This window comes from Chiloscyllium punctatum, chromosome 23 (genome assembly GCF_047496795.1).
Source record: "Chiloscyllium punctatum isolate Juve2018m chromosome 23, sChiPun1.3, whole genome shotgun sequence".
Classification (NCBI taxonomy): domain Eukaryota; kingdom Metazoa; phylum Chordata; class Chondrichthyes; order Orectolobiformes; family Hemiscylliidae; genus Chiloscyllium; species Chiloscyllium punctatum.
This window is the reverse complement of record NC_092761.1, coordinates 92544083-92569604: the sequence shown is the minus strand read 5'-3', so window position 1 is coordinate 92569604 and position 25522 is coordinate 92544083. Positions and strand designations below refer to the sequence as shown.

Genomic DNA, 25522 nt, shown 5'->3' with positions numbered 1-25522 from the left:
TCTCAGAACAGATTTTACCCATACAGTACAAACTTTGTATTCAAAAAGAACAAAATGTTAACAAGAGTAAAAAGATTTTCATCATAATTGTTCCCAGATATTCAGACCCCACAGTTTCAGTGAAGGTTTTGTACATCTCATTCTGCAGAGAGCGTCAGGAGACCCTGAATCTCGATCAGCAGTTTACATGTCCTCCACACTCCATTTGTATGCAATTTCCTGCACAGCCTTCTTATCTGCCAATCTCGCATAACGTTTCTGTTCAAAGCCATTCGATCTGAAAGTTTAAAACAAATGTTCTTTTATGGGTGTAGTGTGAACAGGTACATTATAACGCATGACTAAATATAATTTTTCACACTAAAAGAACTGCAAATGCTATAAATTTGAAAAAAACAAATTGCTGCAGAAAGTCAGCAGGTCTGGCAGCATCTCCGGTGAGAGAAGCAGAGAATATTTTGGGTCCAGCTCTGAAGGGTCATTGGACCCGAAACACTAACTCTGCTTTCTCTCCATAGATACTGCCAGACCCATTGAGTTTCTCCAGCAATTCCAGTTTTTATGTATCATTTTTACAGTTAGGTTATTTAGATGCAAAGTCTGGACAAGTTCCTCTTGCCTAGAGAGACCTTGGCTGTGCGTGAGAATATTCACAGTTTACAGGATAGTCTTTCAACTGAACTCAATCAGCATGATCATTTTCAAGGATCCACAATACTCCTTACCAACAGTAAAGGTTTCTTGTGTTACTTTCCACACTCTGGATCACTTTTTGTATCTCTTGGCACCTGTTTTGTCAACCGCTGCTGCTCTTTAAATTTGTTCTATTTTCTAAAATCTACCTGTGCGTGTTTCTTTTTGGTTTTTGCTTTTTATTTGGTACGTAGTGCCCTTACCCTTGAGGGATATAAATTTGTTTCAATTGATTCAAACTGTATTTTGAACTCTTCCAACTGGTCTTTTTTTAAAAACCCATAAACAGATTTGCTCGGTTTATTGTGGACAAACTGTGTGATTATTACACTGACAGCAATTTTACCAACATCTGAATCAGTAGTTGCTTCACAATTCTCCTCGTTAAGCATACTGAACATGATCACACTTAGGTTACTATTTGATAAAAGGTCACTGCACACAATTAGGCTGTTAATTAAATTACACATTACAAAATCAGGAAACAACTGAAATTATAAATCATGCTGAACTAGAGACATTTCTTGTTGTAAGCTCATTACAAACTGAAATGAGATGAGCTAGAGATTTTAGCTCCTGATAAACATTGTCAACTGCTGTCCTGCCACCTGCCAATGTTTCAGATAGAGTCATTCCTACACCCTATAGGTCACTATAATGGGCTGTTAAGCTGGCTAAGACTACGGATCACCAGTGACAACTCCGTGATTTCATGTAAGTTTCCAATTGAAGTTATGTCTAGATCAAGATTAAAACAAGCTCATGCCATGGTTAACTAGGCTGCTGAATGAACAGTTAGTGTGTTTAAACCAAGCTTAAAGTGTAACCTGCAGGCAGGATCAGATGAATAACTACTCCCAACTTACACATTTTTGGCGGTACATTGAAATGAAATGTCTTAGTCACAGGTTCAACACTACCCAGCCGTGGCTGCTGATAATCCCCTTCAAAACTGAGATTGAATTTGAGCTCAGAGGTCACCTCGATGAACATGTCACAAGGCAGACATCTGCAACATGGTGAAGAATTGCAGCATGGGTACTGCACTCATGATGGCCTTATACAAGCCATAGCAGTCCCTGGGACTAGGTGCTGCAGAGGAACTGCCTGCTTCGTAGTTTACGGACACATACAAAACACTGACCCACTCTCTCCCACATTCTGAAAACACTGACCCACTCTCTCCCACATTCTGCTTTCCATTGTTCTCAACTTCCATGGGTGATCCAATCTGTTTACCACAAATGATGGTGCAATCAAGCTTAAATGAATTGAATTAGTGGAATGGAAAAATGGTAACCATGATAACTACTGATGATGACCATAAAAACCTATCTGGGTCACTAACATCCTCGAGAGGAAATTGTCAGTCTACATGCAACCCCAGACCCAAAGAAGGTAGTTAACTCTTTACTACCATTCAGTTCAAGGGCAGTAAGATGTGAGCAATGATTGCTGACCTTGTGAGCAACCTCCATCCTCCTGACATTTCCTGTCATTGTGTTGCATTCTGAGGTCTGTACACTGCAGCAGTGTCAGGAACCGGATGTCAGGGTATGGTCTGTCCATCACTGAGCACGGACAGGGCCACACAGCTTACAGTGAACAATACCATGACAGGCACGTCCTGTGGAAGGCTAAATCAAAACCTCGACTCTACTGACCTCCTCCGTGCCCGATTCCTTGCTATTTCAGTAGATCTTTCCCATTTTTATCATTACCCTTCTAATTCAGTAACTTCCAGTTACATTCTGTCCCTTCAACCCATCAGGCATTTCTGGAGCAATTCCTGCTGAACCTGTTCAGAAAGACTGACCACAACAATTTGTTTAATTTGGAATGATACAATTATTCCATCCTACATCTTACTGTACTTTTAAAAGTTGAAGTTGTACTGTTACCTGTCAACACCATCCCAGCGATATCCAGGTTGGAGATTAAACCTGTTTGGAGGGGGCGCAGGGCCACTATACACTGGTCTCGCTGTAAAGTAATTAGACTCATTTAGCAAGACAGTGTCCCAGCCCTGTACTCAGTAAAAGTATAATGCCTAAAATCCAGCCCCCCCCACCACCCTTGGACAGTACCATGTCTAACATCGCCAGTCTTCTCCATATCTGCAGACTGCATCACGTCTAGAACGCCCCTGGTGCTCACCTTCCACCCTACCAAACTTTGCATAAACCAAATCATCCGCCGACATTTCCGCCACCTCCAAACAGAACCCACTACCAGGAATATATTTCCCTTTCCGCCTTGCGCAAAGACCGTTCCCTCCGTGACTACCTGGTCAGGTCCACGCCCCCCAACAACCCACCCTCCCATCCTGGCACTTTCCCCTGCCACTGCAGGAACTGTAAAACCTGCGCCCACACCTCCTCCCTCACCTCTATCCAAGGCCCTAAAGGAACCTTCCACATCCAGCAAAGTTTCACCTGCACATCCACTAATATCATTTATTGTATCCGTTGCTCCCGATGCGGTCTCCTCTACATTGGGGAGACTGGGCGCCTCCTAGCACAGCGCTTTAGGGAACATCTCCGAGACACCCGCACCAATCAACCAAACCGCCCCGTGGCCCAACATTTCAACTCCCCCTCCCACTCTGCCGAGGACATGGAGGTCCTGGGCCTCCTTCACCGCCGCTCCTTCACCACCAGACGCCCGGAGGTAGAACGCCTCATCTTCCGCCTTGGAACACTTCAACCCCAGGGCATCAATGTGGACTTCAACAGTTTCCTCATTTCCCTTTCCCCCACCTCACCCTAGTTCCAAACTTCCATGACTTGTCCTACCTGCCTATCTCCTTTTCCACCTATCCACTCCACCTTCTCCTCCCTGACCTATCATCTTCATCCCCTCCCTCACTCACCCATTGTACACTATGCTACCTTCTCCCCAACCCCACCCTCCTCTAGCTTATCTCTCCACGCTTCAGGCCCTCTGCCTTTATTCCTGATGAAGGACTTTTGCCCGAAACGTCGATTTCAAAGCTCCTCGGATGCTGCCTGAACTGCTGTGCTCTTCCAGCACCACTAATCCAGAATCTGGTTTCCAGTATCTGCAGTCATTGTTTTTACCTTGCATCATGTCTAAACCTATCCCCCACTCCAACCCCAAGCCCTTGGACAGTACCATGTCTAAAACCCCCAGCCCTCCCTGCACTGTTAGACTGCACCATGTCCAAATCCACCCCACCCCACATGCTTGGACAATACCATGTCCAAAAGCCCACCTCTACACCCTTTGATTACACCACATCCTGCCCCACACCCTGAGACAGTACAATGTGGCAGCCATGTTGGCAATGTGTTTACCTGTCGACACCATCCTAGCGATAGGCAGATTGGAGATTAAATCTGTTTGGAGGGGTTGCAGGGCCATGATACAGTGGTCAGGGGAAGACAATGGCCTAGCAGTAGATTTACAGACCCGCGATAATAGAGAGGCAAACGTGAAGACTGCAGATACTGGAAATCAGGTCTTGATTAGAGTGGTGCTAGAAAAGACCTTCACCAGTGCTTTTGCTCGAAACATCGATTTTCCTACTCCTGATGCTGCCTGACCTGCTGTGCTTTTCCAGCACCACTCTAATCTAGACTCTGTTAATCCAGAGACCCAAGTAATGTTCTGGGGATCTGGGTTCAAATACCATCATGGTAGATGGTGTAATTTGAACTCAGTAAAATCTGGAATTAAGAATCTAATGATGACCGTGAATCCATTGATGATTGTTGGAAAAACCCATCTGGTTCACTAATGTCCTTGAGGAAGGAAAGTGTCATCCTTACCCAGTCTAGCCTACACACGAGACTCCAGACCCACAGCAATGTGGTTGACTCTTAACTGCCCCCTGGGCAACTAAGGATGGGCAATAAATGCTAGCCTGGCCAGTGATACCGCCATCCCATGAATGAATAACCAAAACACCTACGCACCATTTTTATTTTTGGCTTCTTTCTCCTTCTTCTTCGCGAGTAGGCCAGCCATTGGGTCTCCATCTCGCAGTTTTTCGCGGAGGAAGCGATCCAGGTCCTTGTCATCGATGTGCCGAGCAAGCGGTTTCTGCATCTCGTGAAGAGCATCCTGGACATTCTTTCTCTGCTGCTCTTCCTGAGCCACTCTGAAACAGAGATCAGAGAGTGAGGGAGGGAGGGGTGGGAGAACAGAGAGCAAAGGGGGAGGGGACAGAGAGCACGAGGTGGGGGAGGGGAGACAGAGCGAGCGAGGGGAACAGAACGAACGAGGGTGGGGAGGGGTCAGAGACAGCGAGGGTGGTGAGGGGGACAGAGAGCGCAAGAAGGGGGGATATTAGGGGAAAGATCAGGGCATTGCTCTTTGGCTGAGGTGGATAAACAGCAAAATGAAATGGTTTGAAAGGGGTTGGGGTGTGAATGAATTGGGAAGAGGGAGGATCCAGGAAGAAACCCAACATTACAAATTGTGAGTGTGTGACAGAGAATAAACCAGAGAGGAAAGTTGGGTAGAATGTTAAAATGTAGAATGGTGGAGAGAGTAAAGCAATTATTTTCCAGAGAAAGCTAAATAGAGCAAACAAAAATGAAAAATGGTGGCCAATGTAAAGTTTTAAAAACTGAAGGCATACAGACTCCTCGAAGAATAAAAAGCAAGCAAGAAACAAATTAAACAAGGAATTAGAGGAGCTAAAAGGGCCATGAATTGTCCTTGGCTAACCGGATTAAGGAAAATCCCAAAATGCCATATACATATGTAAAGAGCAAGAGGGTAGCTACAGAATGGATTAGCTCACCCAAGGACAAAAGTAAATGAATGATGGGAGCCAGAGAAAGAGGATGAGGTCCTTAATGAATATTTTGCATTGTAATTCACAAAGAGCATGGTGGATGGGGAATGCAGAGAGGGGTATGTTAATATTCTGGGACATGTTGATGTATTTAGAAAACAAAAATGGCAAGTGGGTAATTTGAAAAGTATTTAGGTAGGCAGGTCCCAAGAACCTGATGGGATCTATCCAGGGAGGGGAGGGAGGAAATTGATGGGGTCTTCTATAAAATCTTTGCATTCTCTTTTATCACGAGAGGTGCCAGAGGACTGGAGAACAACCAAGATTGTTCCTTTGTTTAAGTAGGGCAACAGGGATAATTCGAGTAATTTCAGACCAACGAGCCTTAAGTCAGTGGTAGAAGAATTATTGGAAAAGGTTCTTAGGAGACAGAATTTACTCACATTTGGAACAAAATGGACTTATTAGCAATACATAGCGTGGCTTTGTGTGGGGAAGGATGTATGCCACAGACTTGATTGAGTTTTTTAAGGACGTGACAAAGATAATTGATGAGAGCAGGGTGGCAGATGTTATCTATATAAACCTAAAGTCCTTTAACAAAGTTCCTCATGGTAGGCTGATACAAAAGGCAAAGTCACAGGGGATCCTCAGTGAGCTGTTCAGATGGATACAGAACTGGCTTGGTCAGAGAAGACAGAGTAGCAGTTGGCACTTCTCTGATTGGACCAGTGGTGCTCGGTCTGTAACAGAAAACTCTATCACAGTTAAATTTTCCCAGAGTTGCCCACAGCTCAGGTAGTGGCCATTGCTCAGATTACATGCTCTAACTCTCACCCTTTGCCCCACTGGGCATATTTTTCTTGCTTTGCTGCTTTCTCCTCTTCCTTCTTCTTACGCTGAATTCTCTCCTGGTCTAAATCCCTCTTTTTTCCTGATTTGTCTCGGAAGACAGTAGTAGCATGCCTAGAATCATCTTCAAAAGCAGAAGAAGAAAAGATTTCAGCATCATCAGACGGTGGCCCTGGCAAATATCCAAAACCCTCATTCCAAGGGACTTCACATTGTTAATCACTGTCATGCAGACAGCAGCAGTGAAACGGTTCAATGTGTGTAGGGAAAATATAGCCCAGGTTGTTCTGGGGTAACAGGGGTGGCAGCTGTCCATTGCTCCCCTTTTTAGGGGCATTACCAACACACACAATCACATTTTCCCACAGCAGCTAGTGTGAAGCAACAACGTAAAATCACGAGTAGACGGGACTGGTCAACTTCCAGCAAATACACACTTACTTCATTACCGCAAGTTTAACTTGCCTATGAAAATTTCAGGTCTTTTCCTGCAACCCTTGTGTAAAACAACTTTCAGATCTCACATTATTCACATTACTCCTGAACAGGTATTTGACTTCACTTAGCTAAAATGACCTCTCCAATTTTCTCATAAAAGACCCTGCCTCATTCTGTGAAATATTGAACGTTCCTGTGTATATAAATGTCTTACAACTTCCTTTTCATTCCTTTTTAAAAGCATAAAATGGATACAGAATAAGAGGCTGCCATTTGGCCTATCAAAACCTTGTCCAGCCATTCATAGTCCCAACCCAACCCTTTCCTCAAAATGGTGGACATTCTTTGTTTTTAGAAAATTATCCAATTCTCTCTTGAAAGCCATGATGAAATCTGCCTCCACTGAGGCTCAGTCAGTCCATTCCTGGGCCTAATTACTGGTTGCATTAAAAAGCTTTTCCCCTTTGGTGCTTTTATCAATTAGCTTTCATTGCTGTATCGTGGTTCACATTCTACCAATGGGAACTGTTTATCTCTATCTTCTCTGACAGAACCCTGATGATTTGGAATATCTCTATTTAATTTCCTCTTCTCTTATGTTCTCCATAGAGAACAGCTCCATGCTCACCAATCTAGCCACATGCTTCACTCCCCAAACTATTCTGGTGTATCCTTCCTTCACTAGTCAAAGTCTTGCCAAAACGCTGCGCCATAACTTTACATAATATTCAGGTAAGGTGAAAGTCATGCATTAAGAAGGTACTAAGTCATAAGCCCCTTGTTTTTTGTATTTAATTGCCTCTCTATTTCTAAAGCCCAGGATCCCATATACCTTATTAAACTCACAATCAACCCTCGCTACTGATTTCCCCCACCTGAGGAGAAACTTAATTTACTAATGCAACCCTCTTCAGTTTCATACCCTTTTTTAAATCTCCTCATTCCCCTGCTCCTGTGAGAACAGTCATCAGGGCTGCAAACAAACTGTATCCCATTCATGGTTTGTACAAGATTTTTTATTACCTCAATCTTCTTGAATATAAGGTACACATTGCATTGGCTTTTTGCAAGACTTCAAGCTGCATTCACACTTTCAAAAACATTACTGATTTAAATCAGTAAAGTTCTTTGTCCTTCCAATCCCTCAGCTTATTTCTTCCATGCACACATTCCTGTTCTCCCTCGCACACTTTTGCCACTTTAAATTGCAACTGCTTCCTCTCTGACCATTCCACAAACCTGGTCGTGTCCTTCTGATGTCTTTAAATAACAATTGTGAGAACAATTAATGTTTCAGTAAACTTCTAAAAACTGCTTAAACCCCTATGCAAGATTTGCCTAACCAATAGTGTTGTTGGGTTAGGCAAAATTACTGAGCTGTATACGAGGTGATATCGGCAGTCTCACCCAGTCTGTGCTGTCAGGGAAGGAAAATTATTGAACAGAAGAGCTGGAAAGGTCAGAAGAACAAACGGATTTTGGGATGCCTGTCCACAGGTCCCTGAAGGCAACAGGACAGGTTAATAGGGTACTTAAGAAGGTGTTTAAGACACTGTCATTACCAATCAGGGCACAGATCATAGATGCGTGGAGGTTGTAATGGAGCTGTACAAAACTTTGGTTTGGCCAACTTTGAAATACTGCATGCAGTTCTGGTCACTGTAGTGCAGGATGTGATTGCATTCAAAGTTTGGGAGAAGATTTGTAGCTCGGGTGCTCGTTGTTGTGGTTGTGTTTGCCGAGCTGGGAATTTGTCTTGCAAACGTTTCGTCCCCTGTCTAGGTGACATCCTCAGTGCTTGGGAGCCTCCTGTGAAGCGCTTCTGTGATCTTTCCTCCGGCATTTATAGTGGCCTGTCTCTGCCGCTTCTGGTTGTCAGTTCCAGCTGTCCGCTGTAGTGGCCGGTATATTGGGTCCAGGTTGATGCGTTTGTTGATTGAATCTGTGGATGAGTGCCATGCCTCTAGGAATTCCTTGGCTGTTCTCTGTTTGGCTTGCCCTATAATGGTAGTGTTGTCCCAGTCGAATTCATGTTGCTTGTCATCTGTGTGTGTGGCTACTAAGGATAGCTGATCGCGTCGTTTCGTGGCTATTTGGTGTTCATGGATACGGATCGTTAGCTGTCTTCCTGTTTGTCCGATGCAGTATTTTGTGCAGTCCTTTCATGGGATTTTGTACACTACATTAGTTTTGCTCATGTTGGGTATCGGGTCCTTCGTCCTGGTGAGTTGTTGTCTGAGCGTGGCTGTTGGCTTGTGTGCTGTTATGAGTCCTAGTGGTCACAGTAGTCTGTCAGTTCGGAAATGCTCCTGATGTATGGTAGTGTGGCTAGTCCTTTGGGTTGCGGCATGTCCTTGTTCCGTTGTCTTTCCCTTAGGTTTCTGTTGATGAAATTGCGAGGGTATCTGTTTTTGGCGTATACATTGTATAGGTGTTCCTCTTCCTCTTTTTGTAGTTCTGGTGTGCTGCAGTGTGTTGTGGCCCTTTTGAATAGTGTCTTGATGCAACTTCTTTTGTGTGTGTTGGGGTGGTTGCTTTCATAGTTTAGGACTTGGTCTGTGTGTGTGGCTTTCCTGTAAACCTTTGTGGTGAATTCTCCGTTCGGTGTTCTCTGTACCATCACGTCTAGGAATGGGAGTTGGTTGCCCTTTTCTTCCTCTTTAGTGAATCGGATTCCTGTGAGTGTGGCGTTGATGATCTGGTGTGTGTTCTCTATTTCTGTGTTTTTAATGATTACAAAGGTGTCATCCACATATCTGACCCAGAGTTTGGGTTGAATTTGCGGTAAGACTGTTTGTTCTAACTTTTGCATTACTGCTTCTGCTCTGAGTCCAGAGAGCCCATGGGTGTTCCGTTGATTTGTTCGTATACCTGGTTGTTGAATGTGAAGTGTGTTGTGAGGCACAAGTCCAGTAGTTTAAGTATACCGTTTTTGTTGATAGGTTCACCGTCCTGTTGTCTGTTATGTCTGTCCAGCAGGTTGGCAATTGTTTCTCTGGCTAGGGTTTTGTCGATAGAGGTGAACAGTGCCATTACATCGAATGAGACCATAGTTTCTTTCTTGTCTATGTGTGTATTCCTGATGATGTCCAAGAATTCCTGTGTCGATTGTATAGATTGTCTGGATCCGCTGATCAGGTGTTTCAGTTTCTGCTGTAGTTCTTTGGCCAGTTTGTGTGATGGTGTCCCTGGTAGTGATACTATGGGTCTGAGTGGGATGTCTGGTTTGTGCACTTTAGGTAGCCCATAGAATCTCGGGGTGTTGTTGCTTTCAGGTTTCATTCTTTGTAGGTCAAACCTGGTTATCTGTCCATTTTTTTGCAGGTTCCTCAGTGTGTTGTTTATCCTATTGGTGAGCTGTGGGGTGGGGTCAAACTCCCTCTTTTGGTAGGCGTTAGTATCTGCAAGTAGTTGTTGTGCTTTTTGGATGTAGTCAGCTTTGTCCAGGATGACCGTCATTCTGCCTTTGTCTGCTGGTAGTATAATTATGTTCTTATCGTTTCTTAGTGATATACCGGCCACTACAGCGAACAGCTGGAACTGACAACCGGAAGCGGCAGAGACAGGCCACTGTAAATGCTGGAGGAAACAGCACAGAAACGCTTCACAGGAGGCTCCCAAGCACTGAGGATGTCACCTAGACAGGGGACGAAATGTTTGCAAGACAAATTCCCAGCTCGGCGAACAGAACCACAACAATGTGATTGCATTAGACAGGGTGTAAAGGAGATTCACCAGACGTTGCCTGGGACGAAGCACCTTGGCTACAAAGAGATGCTGGATAAACTGAGGTTTTCTTTCTTTCGAGCAAGAAGTTTGAGAAGGAACTGATTGAACATTAGGAGGGGCACAGGCAGGGTGGCCAGAAAGCAGCTGTTCCCCTTAGTTGAAGGGTCAATAACAAGGCAGTATAATTTTAAGGGGAAAGGCAGGAGGTTTCAAGGGAACTTGAGCAAAGGTTCTCACAGTGAGGGTGTGGAATACACTGGCTGAGTGGATAGATGAGGCATGCAATCTCCCAACCTTTAAAAAAAATACACGGACAAGCATTTAAAATGTCATCACACTTACGCCCACGTGACTGCAGAGTTAGTGTATCTTTGGCAGTACAAACCCAACAGGTTGAAGGGTCTCTTCTGTACAGTATGATTCTATACTGGAGCTATAGTCAGTCTTAATTATGACGACCAGGCTTTGTTAACACGCAGGATGATTACTTCCAAGGCTGAATATCCAGCAGATACTAATCAGCTTCAAACATAAAAAGTAAGAATCCAAGAGGATGAGATAGGTGTTGAATGTTGGGGAGGGGGCCATGCAGAGATAGGGAGGTCCAGACAGGAAGAATCATCAGGGGAAAGAAGAACACAGGAGGGTGTAACTGTGTGCCTGTGGGGATGGCCTTGAGCCCAGTCAATACCTGCGAAACAATCTGCTGCTCGCTCCCTTTGCCTTCGGTGTTCTTTCTCTTTCCTCAGAAGCTCTGTTGATATCAGACCAGTCTGACCCCCCGAAAGCATCTCATTCCCTTGTGACTGAAACACATTTTTAAAAATTGTCAGTCCATCAAAATTTCACAAATCTGTTTTTGTGTTTATTTATCAAACATAAGACCAAGACCGTCGTGTCTTAACAATCAGCCGCTGATTCAATGCCAGCACCTCCATGCTCCATCAACTCCCTGATCTTCATTTGCAAATGACACAAAAAAAGCCAAGTTGTGAGATGGATACAAGGCGTTCCCAGAGAGTTATTGATAGATTAAGTGAATGGGCAAGAAGTTGGCAAGTGGAGTATAATGTGGGAAAATGTGAAGTTGCTCATTTTGGAAGGAAGAACTGAAGAAAATGGAAGAAAACTGGAGAAAACTGCAACACAAGGTGACTTGGGGAGAATTGTACACAAAACTAGCATACAGGTGCAGCAGGTAATCCAGGCGGCTCACCGAATGTTGGCTCTTATTTCAAGAGGTTTAGAATATAGTGGCAGGGAAGACTTACTGCAACTGTACTAGGTGCTGGTGAGACCACATGTAGAGTACTGCGAGACTTTTGGTCCCCCTATTTAAGGGAAGATCGTGTTTCACTGGAGGAAATTCAGAGAAGGTTCACTGGGATGATCCCCAGTACAGAGGCACTGTCTTATGAGCAAAGATTTAACAGGTTGGACTCTACTCATTGGACTTTAGAAGAATGAGAGGTGATTTCATTGAAAAAAATTTGATTAAGGGGCTTGACAGAGTAAGAGCAGAAAGGATATTTCACTTCAGTAAAGAGTCTAGGACAAGAAGTCATAGAATAAAGGGATACTAATTTAAGACTAAGGTGATGAGAAATTTCTTCTGAGAGTGAAATGCCTTTGGAACTCCTTATCACAGAGAGCTGCAGGGGCAGATTCCTTATGTATATTTAAGATTCTTGATCAGTTGAGGAATCAAGGGTTATGGGGAAAGGGCAGGAAGGTAGACGTGAAGAATGTCAGATCAATCTTCATCTTACAGAATGGTGGGGCAATCTTGCAGGGCAAAATGACCTATACCTGCCCTATTTCTTCTAGTCCTACAGTCACTTGAGTACCTTGTTTGAGAGTAATGGACATAAACAAGAAACTCAATTAATTTATGAGGGTAACTTGGCATCATAAAGTATCTTTGATTTGATCTGAAACCTTTATAAACTTTTTAAGTCTACTTTGCAAAAATATACCGAATTTATTGTACCAAAATCAACTAGGTGGCTTGGCAGCTCCTTGCTGGTGTTTATTCAGCTATACTGCACTGGATTTTTAATGTCAGCCCAACAACATACTTTTATATTTATGTAGCTTCTCCTTACAAGTACAGAAACTATTTAGCTCACATAGGAGCGGGTTCCATATTCTCATCAGTCTCTGGGTAAAGATGTTTCTACTAAATACATTATTGGATATATTAGTGACTGACTTATTTACAGCCTGTGGCTTTGGCCTTGTACACAAGTGGAATCTCACCACTCAGTCTCCCTTAGCAACCACTTTGGTAATTGTGGTCAGGTCACCCTTCTTGTTCCGAAACAGGAGTGTTTAATCTTCCAAAAGGCAGCTCTATCTGTCATGAACAGTCTTCAGGATGGATAAACTAGGGACTGGGAACATGGAGAAATGAACTGGGCCTATAAGGTTTAAAGTAGTAATCCCTCTTAATCCCCAGTTATTGACAATAATAGAGCTTAGCTTCCAGACGGAGGGAGAATCCAACAACGAACCATTAGCATTCTATCTAAATTGTCAACCACACAACATTTAAACAGTACAAACAAGCAAATGACAAATACAACAACAATTCACAAAACTCGCAACAACAATTTGGACTGCATTGTCACAGCCTTGAGGATGTGCCGTCATCCTTGAGGTTTTACATACCTGTTCCTGTGCGTCACCGAGGGATCAAGGCAAAGTGTAGCATAAATATATTTTAAATGTTTCACCCCTGAATCTAGTGGCCATCATTCAAATTCCTTATTTTCTGCTTGTAACTAAGATTCAGTACCTAGGTATCTTTGTACTTAAGATGGACTCGTAAATCTCATTCAATTAAATTCAAATTAGGAACAGGTACATGGCAATGGAGAGTCTCTAAGTTAAGGGAAGAGAACCAGTCATATGAAGAATAGGTCTTACAAAGTAAGACGGAAAACTAAAAGCAACTAGACAAATATTTATGAACACAGTCCTTTTCTTGATAAATAAACCTCTGCCTCAGTAAAAACACTGATGGCATCAGCACTGATCTATTGAGGACAACAGATAGTTTACTTGGTTTTGAGGATCAAATCTATCTACCCAAAGGAATTTGCCTCCAAATCCCATCAGTTTGATAAAACACCCCAAGATACTTCACAGAAAACATCTTGAAAATGCCAAGGTGAGACCACGTTTGCAGTTTCTGCTTGCAGCAGTTTTCCTCACAATTTCCTGTGAAACCTCAACTCTTCAGAGTGACCTTAGAAGTTTATAAAATCATGAGGGGCATGGATATAATGAATGACAAAGGTCTTTCCCTTAGGGTGGAGTTCAAATCGTGGGGACATATTTTTAGGTGAGTGAAGAATTTATAAAGGACATGAGGGGAAACATTTTTATTTTTTAAAAAAAGTGGCTCGTGTGTGGAATGAACTGCCAGAGAAAGTGGATGCAGGAATAGTTACATTTAAACTCAAAAAGGATTGGAGAAATATGGGCCAAACACAGGTGGGTAGGAGTAGTTTAGTTTGGGAATATGGTCAGCGTGGGCTGAAAGGTCTGTTCCCATGCTGCATGACTCTCACCGCTCATCAGTTGACAAGTTGCTCACTGCTTCCAACCACTTACCTTTCTGCTTGGACTCATGTCCCAACTGGCCCCTTGTCCCCTCGAGGAAGCCAGCTTACTGGAAGGCAGGCCATGCCGAGCAGGTGACAGCTCAGAGCCGTCTGAGCAGAGCTTATATTCCGTATCAGCTGCCCCTGGCCTCTTCCTCCGTGGTGGTGACAAGTCAGAGTCAGAAGAACGCTGACCCCTCTTTCGTGGAGGTGAAAGGTCAGAATTAGGGTGTTGCCATCTCCTTGGAGACCCAGTGGTTCTCCTATTCTTTTGTTTGCTGAGGGACAAACCTGGACAGGAAAATTTGCCAAAGAATAAACGTTTTAAGTCCTTTACTTAGAAATACTGCTAAAGCAGCAAGCATATTAACAGCACCCTGCATCATCAACACAAAGTATTTCATTTCCAATTTCATTTCTACAGAACATTTGTATAATTTTTAACAACATATATAATCTGAGTAGGGTCAAGATGTTGAAATGTCTATTCCTACTCCAATTTTGGATGTTTTATAAAATTGTCAAGATTGTGAAACTAATAGGATAGCCCTTGCAAAGAGTCCTCATGGGTACAACAGACTGAATAACCTCCCTCTGCAAAAATCAATGATGCAGCACCCCAAACTTTCCAAACAATTATTGCCAAGTCAGAAAGCCTCATCAGGGACTTGCTAATACTCAGATACCTTGTGCGTTAGCTCCCCTCCTTCCTGCAGCTGTTTGCGAATCCAAGGAACTACTTTGTCTTTTCCGAGGAGGAGACAAGTCAGAGTCAGAAGAGTGTGCAGCATTCCCAGCTGACGAGGAATCTGATGAGTCATGACGTTTACATCGAGCTGGTGATAAGTTAGGGGAACTACTACGAGTTCTTCTAGGAGGCAAGTCTGTAGATTTGATACATTTGTCTGTGTTTTTAGAATGTTTTCTGGGAGGTGAAAGGTCAGGAGAATCGTGGCGACCCCTCCTGGGAGGTGAAAGGTCAGGAGAATCATGGCGACGCCTCCTGGGAGGTGAAAGGTCAGGAGAATCGTGGCGACCCCTCCTGGGAGGTGAAAGGTCAGGAGAATCGTGGCGACCCCTCCTGGGAGGTGAAAGGTCAGGAGAATCGTGGCGACCCCTCCTGGGAGGTGAAAGGTCAGGAGAATCGTGGCGACCCCTCCTGGGAGGTGAAAGGTCAGGGGAAATTCTCCTTGTTTTTCTCTCAGGAACCTGAGGATCAGTTTCAATCTTTTTTCTTTGTGCAGACTCAGAACCTGTTATCAAGCTAAAGAAAATAAAGAACACAGTTTATCAAAATAAAAAGCACAAAATAAAAACTATAAGTTCAATAACATTGTTGTCGATATGAATACTGAGGCACGAATAAGTAGAATGGATGGCTTTGAGATATGTAGAGAAGAGGTGTTGGAAATTCTGGCAAGTGTGAAAATAGATAAGTCCCCTGGGCCTGATGGCATTTATCCTAGGATTCTCTGGGAAGCAAGGGAGGAGATTGCAGAGCCATTGGCCTTGATTTTTGTGTCCTCTTTGTCTACAGGAGTAGTGCCAGAGGACTGGAGGCTAGCAAACGTGGTTCCCTTGTTCAAGAAGGGGAGTAGGGATAATCCTAGTAACTATAGGCCAGTGAGTCTCACTTCTGTTGTGGGTAAAGTCTTAGAGAGAATTGTAAGGGATAGGATTTATGCACATCTGGATAAGAATAATGTGATCAAGGATAGTCAGCATGGTTTTGTGAAGGGCAGGTCGTGCCTCACAAACCTTATTGAATTCTTTGAGAAGGTGACTAAGGAGGTAGATGAGGGGAAAGCGGTAGATGTGGTATATATGGATTTTAGTAAGGCGTTTGATAAGGTCCCCCATGGTAGGCTACTGCAGAAAATACAGAGATATGGCATTGAGGGTGAGTTGGAGGTTTGGATTAGGAATTGGCTGGCTGGAAGAAGACAGAGGGTAGTAGTTGATGGCAAAGGTTCATCTTGGAGTGCCGTCACTAGCGGTGTTCCGCAAGGATCTGTTTTGGGACCATTGCTGTTTGTCATTTTTATAAATGACCTGGAGGAAGGGTTAGAAGGTTGGGTGAGCAAGTTTGCAGATGATACGAAAGTCGGAGGAGTTGTAGACAGTGAGGAAGGATGTGGCAGGTTACAGCGGGATATAGAGAAGCTGCAGAGCTGGGCAGAAAGGTGGCAAATGGAGTTCAATGTAGCTAAGTGTGAGGTGATTCACTTTGGTAAGAGTAATAAAAAGATGGGGTACTGGGCTAATGGTCGGATACTTGGTAGTGTGGAAGAGCAGAGGGATCTTGGTGTCCATGTACACAGATCTCTGAAAGTTGCCACCCAGGTAAATAGTGCAGTGAAGAAGGCATATGGCGTACTGGCTTTTATTGGTAGAGGAATTGAGTTCCGGAGTCCTGAGGTCATGCTGCAGTTGTATAAGACTCTGGTGCGGCCGCATCTGGAATATTGTGTGCAGTTTTGGTCGCCATACTATAGGAAGGATGTGGAGGCACTGGAACGGGTGCAGAGGAGGTTTACCAGGATGTTGCCTGGTATGGTAGGAAGATCCTATGAGGAAAGGCTGAGGCACTTGGGGTTGTTTTCATTGGAGAAAAGAAGGTTTAGGGGTGACTTGATAGAGGTGTACAAGATGATTAGGGGGTTAGATAGGGTTGACAGTGAGAACCTTTTTCCACGTATGGAGTCAGCTATTACAAGGGGGCATAGCTTTAAATTAAGGGGGGGTAGATATAGGACTGATGTTAGGGGTAGGTTCTTCACTCAGCGAGTCGTAAGTTCATGGAATGCCCTGCCAGTAGCAGTGGTGGACTCTCCCTCTTTATGGGTATTTAAGCGGGCATTGGATAGGTATATGGAGGATAGTGGGTTAGTGTAGGTTAGGTGGGCTTTGATCGGCGCAACATCGAGGGCCGAAGGGCCTGTACTGCGCTGTAATGTTCTATGTTCTAACTAGAAATATTATTGCTTTTATTTTAGCTTCCCTTAATCTGGTAAAATCAGTTGGGAAAGATTCCAAATAGAAACTACAAGGCACAACCACACAGAGACTAGAAACAATAGATTAATCACCCCAAACACAGAATTTGCTAAACTCTACAATACAACCTGAAGGATTCTCGTGATACAGTGGTGGTGTCCTTACTGCTTGCTCATGAGATCTGGGTTCAAGCCCTACTTGCTCCAGAGTTGTGTAATTATCTGTCTGAACAGGTTGATTAAAAGTATATATAATACAACTGGCCACTCGGTCCCACTAGTCAATGCCAATATTGATATTCCATTTCTTCTCACCCCTCTTCATCAAACCGAATCAAATATCCTTCTATTCCTCTCTCCATTACCCAGCTTCCCCTTAGACATTCCCTGCTTTTCATCTCAGCCAGTCCAAGTTTCACATTCGCACCACTCACTGAGTAAAGAAATTTCTTCTGACTTCTCATTTGGAAATTTTAGTGACTATTTTTAAATTATACTCCCCCTGGTTCTAGTATGCCCTACAACTGAAAACATTTTCTTGATATAGCCTGTAACCAACTTCCTTCATACAGATGCAAAGATGACAGTGAGCACTTGAATCTTCAAACACAGATAACATAGCGACAGTTATACAGTACTCACCCATCTTGACTTGCGTGTAGGAACACATCAGGATCTTGGAATTCTTCATTTACATCTTTAAAGAAAATAAATCACAAAGCTAATGATGAATGCAACAATGCACTTTTCTGTACTTTGTTTTAAAGAAATCAAAAGACCATTAAAAAGGTGTGGTTGGGCTGGTTTCCATCTTTTTCTCTTATGTAGTGGGAAGAACTGGTCTTAGCTACCAATTCAATTATCACTGAATTAGACTCAACTTCATTCCAGTGAGAACAGGCACAACAAATTTCTCAAACTATGGACAGCAGAGGAGACAACATGTTACTAAATGCTGAAACAACCCTAAAAGCATGTTGCTGACCCACAGAGTTAAAGCTTCCAGCTGCAGAAGCAGTGCTGTGTTAACTGATAACAGCATCAAACTGCTGTTTAAGTATCTCTGCCCTAATAATGTTCAGCCATGTTGCTTCTGCTTATTACTGAAGCAGCATTCCAAAGACTTGCAAACCGCTGTGAGAAAAAGATTCTCATCACTACCTTAACTGAATGATTATTTTCAAACAGTGATCCCTCATTTTAGAATCTCCTACAAGCTCCCATTTGGTGGGACTCCTTCTGGCACTTCATCAATCCTTGTGCTAGAGTCACATGCACAGTGCCGCCAAGGAGATTGTTACAAGATTTGGCACAATTGCTGCTCCACAACTGGTCATCTTTCAAATCTCCATAAACTTCTGGAGCAGTTTTTATAGAATGGAGGGTGGGAAATGTAACCCACTATTCAAGAAAGGAAGGAGAAATAAAGCAAAATAACTGACCAGTGAGCCTGACATTAATAGTGGGGAAAATGCTTGAGTCTATATAAAAAGACATGATAACAGAACATTTGGAAAGCATTAACTGGATTGGCCAAAGCCAGCATGGGTTTATGAAAGGCAAATTATGCTTAGCAAATCTAACTGACATTTTCTGATGATGTAACTAACAGAATTGATATAGGAGGGCAAGTGGATGAGATGTATTTGAATTTTCTGAAGGTTTTTTCAAGAGGTTAGTGGACAAAGTTAATACACTTGGCATAGGGGGGAATATATTGATGTGGATTGAAACTGGCTGGCAGGCAGGAATCAGTGTGAAAATACATGGGTGTTTTGTTTTGAGTGGCAGGCAGTGGTGACTGGTGTATGCCAGTCAATGCCTGGGCCCCAGCTATTTGTAACATATATAACTGACCTGGATGAGGGAACCTAAAGGAACATTTAAAAGCTTTCTGATTACACAAAACTGGGCAGAGTTGTAAGGAGAATAGAAGTTGAGTTAGACAAATTGAGTGAGTTGGTGTTAATATAGTCAAATGTGAAGTTACACACTTTGGCGTGAAAAAAAAGAGTAGGAAGTGTGGATGTCCAAAGGGACTGGGTGTCCTTGTATACCAATCAATGAAAGCAAATGTATATTGGCCTTCATTGCAAGCGGATCGGAGTGCAGAAGTAGCAGATATACAGGGGTTTGAGCTGAGATTGCACCTGAGGTATCCAGTGCAATTTTGGATTCCCTTCCTAAGGAAGGGTATATTTGCCACATAGATTAGATTAGATTCACTACAGTGTGGAAACAGGCCCTTTTGCCCAACAAGTCCACACCAACCCTCCGAAGAGTATTCCACCCAGACCCATTTCCCTCTGACTAATGCATCTAACACTGAGCAATTTAGCATGGCCAGTTCACCTGAACTGCACATCTTTGGATTGTGGGAGGAAACCAGAGCACCCGGAGGAAACCCACGCAGACACAGGGAGAATGTGCAAACTCCACACGGACAGTCACCTGAGGTGGGAATCGAACCAGAGTCCCTGGTGCTGTGAGGCAGCAGTGCTAACCACTGAGCCAATGTGCCGCCATCACTGTATCTCAATACATGTGTCAATAATAAATCAAATCAAAATTGTTTCTCTCTTGTAGGCTGTCATGTCTCATTATACAGTTATTTGGGCTGCTTTATACTGTTCAGCTTTTGCTTTGGCATTTCTCATTGCTTCCTTATTTCTAGGACTTTACATGTAGGTTTGGCTCAGTTTGAAACACTCTGTGTATCAGAAGTTAATTAGTTCAAACCCAAATACAGGCATCACTGCCATTTTGACAGCTTCACTGTCACAGATGCTACCTTTCTAAACAGATATTAAACAAAGGCCTTTTATGTATGCTTTAGTGGAAGAAAAATCATTCCTGATACTTGCATTCCCTCAATGTTCTGCAAGACATTTGTCTCTCATGCAATGTCACAAAACAAGTACAGTTCAATTCGTCTTCACTGTCAACACTCACTTCTTTCATTATTAATGAGTGGGAGCAAGGATACTGAAAACTCTTCACTCTCAGTCTTAGTAAACCAGCAGCAATGAAAAAAAACAATTTGGAATAAAAAAACTAACACTGGCTGATTATGGGCACGGCAAACTTCATCTCTTCTGAGGAAACACGACAAAAGCCAAGCAACTAGAACTTGGGTTTCACTCTTACAACTCAGATACACTAGTAAACTGCAAGTGCCTTTATCTTCTTGACTGTACGACATACACCCCCAGCCTCTTTGTAAAATGTGGAGCTTGAGAAAGTACGGCAGGTCAAGCAGCATCAGAGTCGATGTTTCGGGCAGGAGCCTTCATCAGGACCGAGGAAGGGGAAGTTCATTGTGTGTCTTGTGCACATTCCTTGTAACTTTCTTTTGGTGCCGGGGGTTGGGGGGGGGGTGGGGGGGGGGGTGGGGGCGGGGAGGGTGGCATTGGTAATAAAACTCGACCCTCTTTGCTCAAGAAAATCTTGGAAATGGCTCTCTTCCATTTTTGATCTTGTTAACTATTTTTAATTGAAGTACAATTAAAAAAAACACTTGTTGCAACTGACCAACAGGGTATGAAGACAAAAGAAGAGCCATACCCCTCCTCACCTTGCTGCAGTGGGGGAAATGGGGGTTTGGGGGAAGGAGTAGCCTCTTAGGAGAAGAGAGAGATGGCTATGAACGTGAGGCGATAGATCTCACTTTCACACTTCTAACTTATTTTATTTATGTATGTGATTTCCCAACCTTTACTTTTAAATATTTTTATATCTAAAACCCTCCTCCTGGGTCTGACTTTCAAGTTTCAAATTATTGGTTAAACAACATCAAAAGAAAAAAGTTAAATCCTTTCCAATAGCTTTCTTCCTCCTACATTATATCCTACTGAAAGTAGATACTGGACAACATACTTTAACGCAAATATAAAACATTGCAGTGAAGTTTCACTAGGATGTTAGCAGAGATGGCATGGCTATGCTATGAGAAAGATTGGTAGTCACTTAAGCTTAGAAGGATGAGAGGGAATCTGATTGAAACATACAAACATTTTAACAGGGCTGGTCAGACTAATGGAAGGGAGGGCATTTTCCCCTGGTTGGGGAGGCCAGAGCTAAGGGACACAGTCTCAGAATACAGGCCATTTAGGACTGAGAAGAAACATTTCTACACTCAGAGGGTACTGTACCCGTGGAACACTATCATAGAAGGCTATCGAGGCCAAATCACGGAATATCTTCAAGAAAGAGATCAACTTTTATATTTTAAAGGCATCAAGGAGTATGGAAAAAATGTGAATGTGGCATTGAGATAGAGGGTCAGTCATGATCATACTGAATGCTGGAACAAGCTCAAAGGGCTGAATGGCCCGATGCCGCTCTTTCCTTTGTTTCTGTACTTAAGCTCCTCTGTCAGAGAATGCTTCATTGCCACATCCAGGTCTTTCAGTCAAGTCGCTTTTTACTTTTCTAAAATTTAGCCTATTCAATCATTCCTCATAAGATGACTGCCCATTCCAAATCTTAGTCTGGCAAACTCTATGAACTGTATCCAGTGGCTTTACTCTCTTCCTAAAATAAGGAGAATATAAGACCAGAAGTGGGTCATTCAGCCCATCGAGAATGCCCCACCATTTAATATAATCACAGCTGATCGAACACATCAGTGCCTTTACCCACTTGCCCCATAACCCAGGACACCACTATTAAGCAGAAACCTTTCTCTACATTAAACATGCTCAAAAACCAAGTTTTCACAGTCCTTGTGGTAGTTAATTCCAAAGTTTTACAATCCTGAGTTAAAAAAAACTTTTAATATGTGACTCCTAAGTTGCATGACCCTTCCTTGTAAATTGTGCCTCTGGTGCTGGACTCCCCAACCAGAGGAAACATCGTACCTCCATGTACCCAGTCTATAAAAAGAATGTGGTACGCTTCAGTGAAATCACCCTTCACTATTCAAAAACTCTAGACAATGTACAGACCCAGTTTGGCATCTCTGTCTTTAGGACATTCTCACCATCCCAGGAATAATCTGGTGAACCTTCACTGCACTTCCTTTCTGGCAATATCTTTCATGAGCTAAGGAGACAAAACTGCACACCTGGTCAAACCAAATTCCGACACAAGTGAAGCAAGACTTTACTACTCCAGCACTCAAATCCTCTTGCAGTGAAGGCTAACATTCCACTGGCCTTGCTAATAGCTTGCTGTACCTCCACATCAGCCTTCAGTGACATATTGACAAGGATGCTTAGGTTCCTTTGTACATCTATACTTTATAACTTCTTATCATTTCAGAAAACTTACATGTGTTTCTCCTACCAAACTGGAGGGTTTCAGTTTTTCTTCATTATATCCCATCTGCCATTCTCCATCCTCCCTCACCCACTCCATTTGCTAAACCTGTTCAAATCCTCCTGAAACTATTTTCCATCTTCCTCACAACACACATTGACACTAAACTTTGTATCATCTGCAAATTTGGAAATATTACATTTGGTGCCCACTCCTAAATCATTGATAAGTAGTGAACAGCTGGGACCAAGTACTGTTCCTTGTGGTACCCTACCACAGAGCCTGCCAATGTGAGAATGATCTATTTATTCTTACTCTGCACGTTAGCCAATCCTTTAGCCATGTGTCTTAATTTTGTTAACTGACCTTGTCTTATCATTTTCCAGTCACAAATCCATGCTGACTGCCATCTCAGATTATCACAACCTTTATAACAGATTCCAGCATTTTTCCACCTTGAGATGTAATACAAACAGGCCTGCATTTCTCTATTGCCCCTCGCTCTCTTCTTAACTAGAGTGTCATTTGCTAACTTCCAATCTGCAGGAACCAAAGTAATACTGTACACAGTATTCTATACCTGATCTCCCCAGTGCTTTGTATAACTGATGCACAATTTCCATGCTTTTGCATTCATTTTGCCTTGTGATAACTGAGAACATTCTCATTACTTCACTAATGACCAGATGCACATTCACGCTAATGTTTTCAGGTTCATGTACTAGGACGCTCCGATCCTTGTGCATCTCAGCTCTGCAATCTCGTAATATTTACATAATTAAGTTTTTTTTATTCTTCCTCCCAAAATAGGCATCTTCTTGTGTCCCCATATTATACTTCACTTGCCAGATGACTGTCAAGTGGACTAGAGCTCTGTGGTTCTATGGTCAGATTATTAAATCAGCTCAAAACCCAACAAGGCAACTGACAATTAGAAGTTAGTAGAAAAAAAGTAAATGAAAGTGGTGGATTATTGCAAAAGCCCAATTGGCGAACGCCCTTTTGAGAAGGAAACCTGCCATTCTCACCCAGTTTAGGCCTCAAAGCAGCTCTAGCCCTTCACCAACATAGTGGACTCCAAACTGCCTTGTGAAATAGCCCAGTGAGAGTGAATATATCAAACCACTTGCATCAGCTCAAAGGGGCAGCTCACTACCAGCTTTGTCAGGGAAATGAGATGAATGACAATGCTAGCCTATCCAACTATGTTCACATCCAATTAATATATTGATAATACAATAGCCAATTCAAAATTCACTGCATAGAATGAAACCCAAGTCTTTTTAAAAATGGCACCTCACTACTTACCTCCTAAAATTTTCCACTTATTGCTCAGACGGAATTCCTCCATTTGTTGAACAATTTCAGGCCTTTCATCAATGAACTCTGCCACCTGAAGCAACAGGCTGGAGATCAACACAGAAGTATAATACAACAACAATCTGCATTAACATAGCATCTATCATGTAGTAAAAGAGCCCCAAATTGTTCTCAGGAATGTGATCAAATAAATCCTGACACATGACATTTGGTCAAATTACCAAAAGCCTCGTCATAAAATTTAGGTACAAAGCTGGACCCAAACAGTTCAAAGCACAGCATTATGGAGTGAATGTACACAGTGATAATTTTAAACATCCGCTGTCATCCATTACATCAAACAGCATATGGGCAAGTTCAGAGAATAAGACTCCTTCTCCACTGTACCTATCAAAAAGCCAAAGATTACATACAGTGATGCTCCCTCTACACTGTTCCCACTAAACACACTGAGCAAAGCATTCAAACTCAGCCCTAAGGTCAGTCATTTCCTAATACAAAGCAAGACATTTTCGACAGCAGTCTCACAGAATCTAAGAGTACAGATAGAAGCTTTTATTTCATTCTACCTGTATTGGGTCTATTAAAAACTTATCTAAATTTGTCTTGCATCCTCACTCTTTCCCTCATTATCCTGTAAAACCTTGCACTTTGAATATTTATAAAACTTCCAATGGAAAGTCACTTCTAAATCTGCTCCCAAGACCCATTTTAAAGTATAACAACTTTCTGTATTAAAAAAATTCTCCTGTGACTTCTCCTCTTAAGTGAGAGTTATTGAGTTGGTTATAAGCAAACGTTCAACAAGCGTTAGAGAAACTAGGATTAGCTTTAGAGACTGGTCAGATGGACCGTAAACCTTTTCCAGCTTTGTACTTCCTCCTTTCCCAATCTTGCAGGGTATTGGCAATTGAATTTAAAAAGTCTCGTCATTATTGAAGTAGCTTCAGCAGCATTAACAGTAGTCACAGTGTTGAGTCCTTAGTTATTTGCTGTCAAGCTCTGCAGTCAGTTAGTCCTCTGAATAACCTGTTCCACCTACCACAGGGGCTTCATCATCCTCATCCTCTGCTGCCTCTTTCTCCTTCTCCTTTGCAAGGCTCTTCCAGGTCACATCATCATCCACAATCCGCATTCTGTAATACAACAACACAGGCTTTCAACTGACAGACCTAGGCCCAATACTGTCCCTGATCTAGTACAGATAGAGTACAAGGAACACCTAACATGAGGAAAAAAAGGGGAAGCTGACAATTACAAAAACAAACAAGCAGTGCTTATACAACACCAATCAGACATCATCTGCTGATCTGCTGATAATTTACTGTTGGTTGTGGATGAAGATCAGACCCGGCCCCTTGACTCCCTCCGCCTTTGGCGTGAGGGACAGTGGCCTCACCTACAGGTGAGAACCAGGCCCCAGGCCCCAGGCCCCAGGCCCCAGGCCTCAGGCCTCAGGCCTCTCCCGGTCAGACCGGCCGCTTGCGCTGCTCCCTCTGCGGGCCTCACCCTCCGCCTTTAACCTTCACTTTCCGCTTTCTCCTGGTCTGCTTGTGGTCCGGCTCTGCGCCGCTCAGGTACCGCTTCAGGTATTCCTCCTTACTCAGGCCGGCCATGGCCGCCCACACCTAGGCCCGGGCCCCGCGGTAACTAACCCCGAGGCTGCCTAGGCCCCGCTCTAACGGCGCTAGTCCTCAGTCTTGATCACTCCCCCCTGGAGCTCCCCCGACACCAACGGCCCCGCCCCCACGCGCTAACGGCGCCGGCCCCTCCCCCCACGCTCTGATGACCCCGCCCCCACGCTCTGCCGGCCCCCGCCCCCACACGCTCTGCCGGCCCCGCCCCCCACGCTCTTCCGGCCC

The 25522-nt window shown here is 43.4% G+C and overlaps 1 protein-coding gene across 2 annotated transcripts; it reads right to left on the bottom strand.

Moving 5' to 3' along the window:
• On the bottom strand, positions 1-25382 carry bud13 (BUD13 homolog). 2 transcript variants are annotated; one of them, XM_072593535.1, is made up of 11 exons: positions 25170-25382; positions 24703-24796; positions 23649-23733; positions 17724-17778; positions 14772-15349; positions 14096-14376; positions 11169-11283; positions 6296-6434; positions 4632-4816; positions 2595-2676; positions 1-277 (listed from the first exon to the last, which is right to left on the bottom strand). In XM_072593535.1, the coding sequence occupies exons 1-11, from the start codon at positions 25274-25276 to the stop codon at positions 184-186; spliced, it is 1815 nt and encodes a 604-aa protein (XP_072449636.1). In that variant the 5' UTR covers positions 25277-25382; the 3' UTR covers positions 1-183. The 2 variants fall into 2 exon arrangements, with proteins under 2 accessions (XP_072449636.1, XP_072449637.1); XM_072593536.1 differs by lacking the exon at positions 6296-6434.
• Positions 25383-25522: the final 140 nt, after the last annotated feature.

What these genes read in the sequence shown, in the direction of transcription:
- bud13 (XM_072593535.1), bottom strand. Translation starts at nt 25,276, where the DNA reads ATGGCCGGCCTGAGTAAGGAGGAATACCTGAAGCGGTACCTGAGCGGC. An exon ending in GAGGGGAGCTAACGCACAAG is followed by an intron (nt 14,377 to 14,771) that starts GTATCTGAGTAT and finishes TTTCCTGTCCAG; the next exon opens with GTTTGTCCCTCAGCAAACAA. An exon ending in AGCAGCAGATTGTTTCGCAG is followed by an intron (nt 6,435 to 11,168) that starts GTATTGACTGGG and finishes CTGCTTTTGAAG; the next exon opens with ATGATTCTAGGCATGCTACT.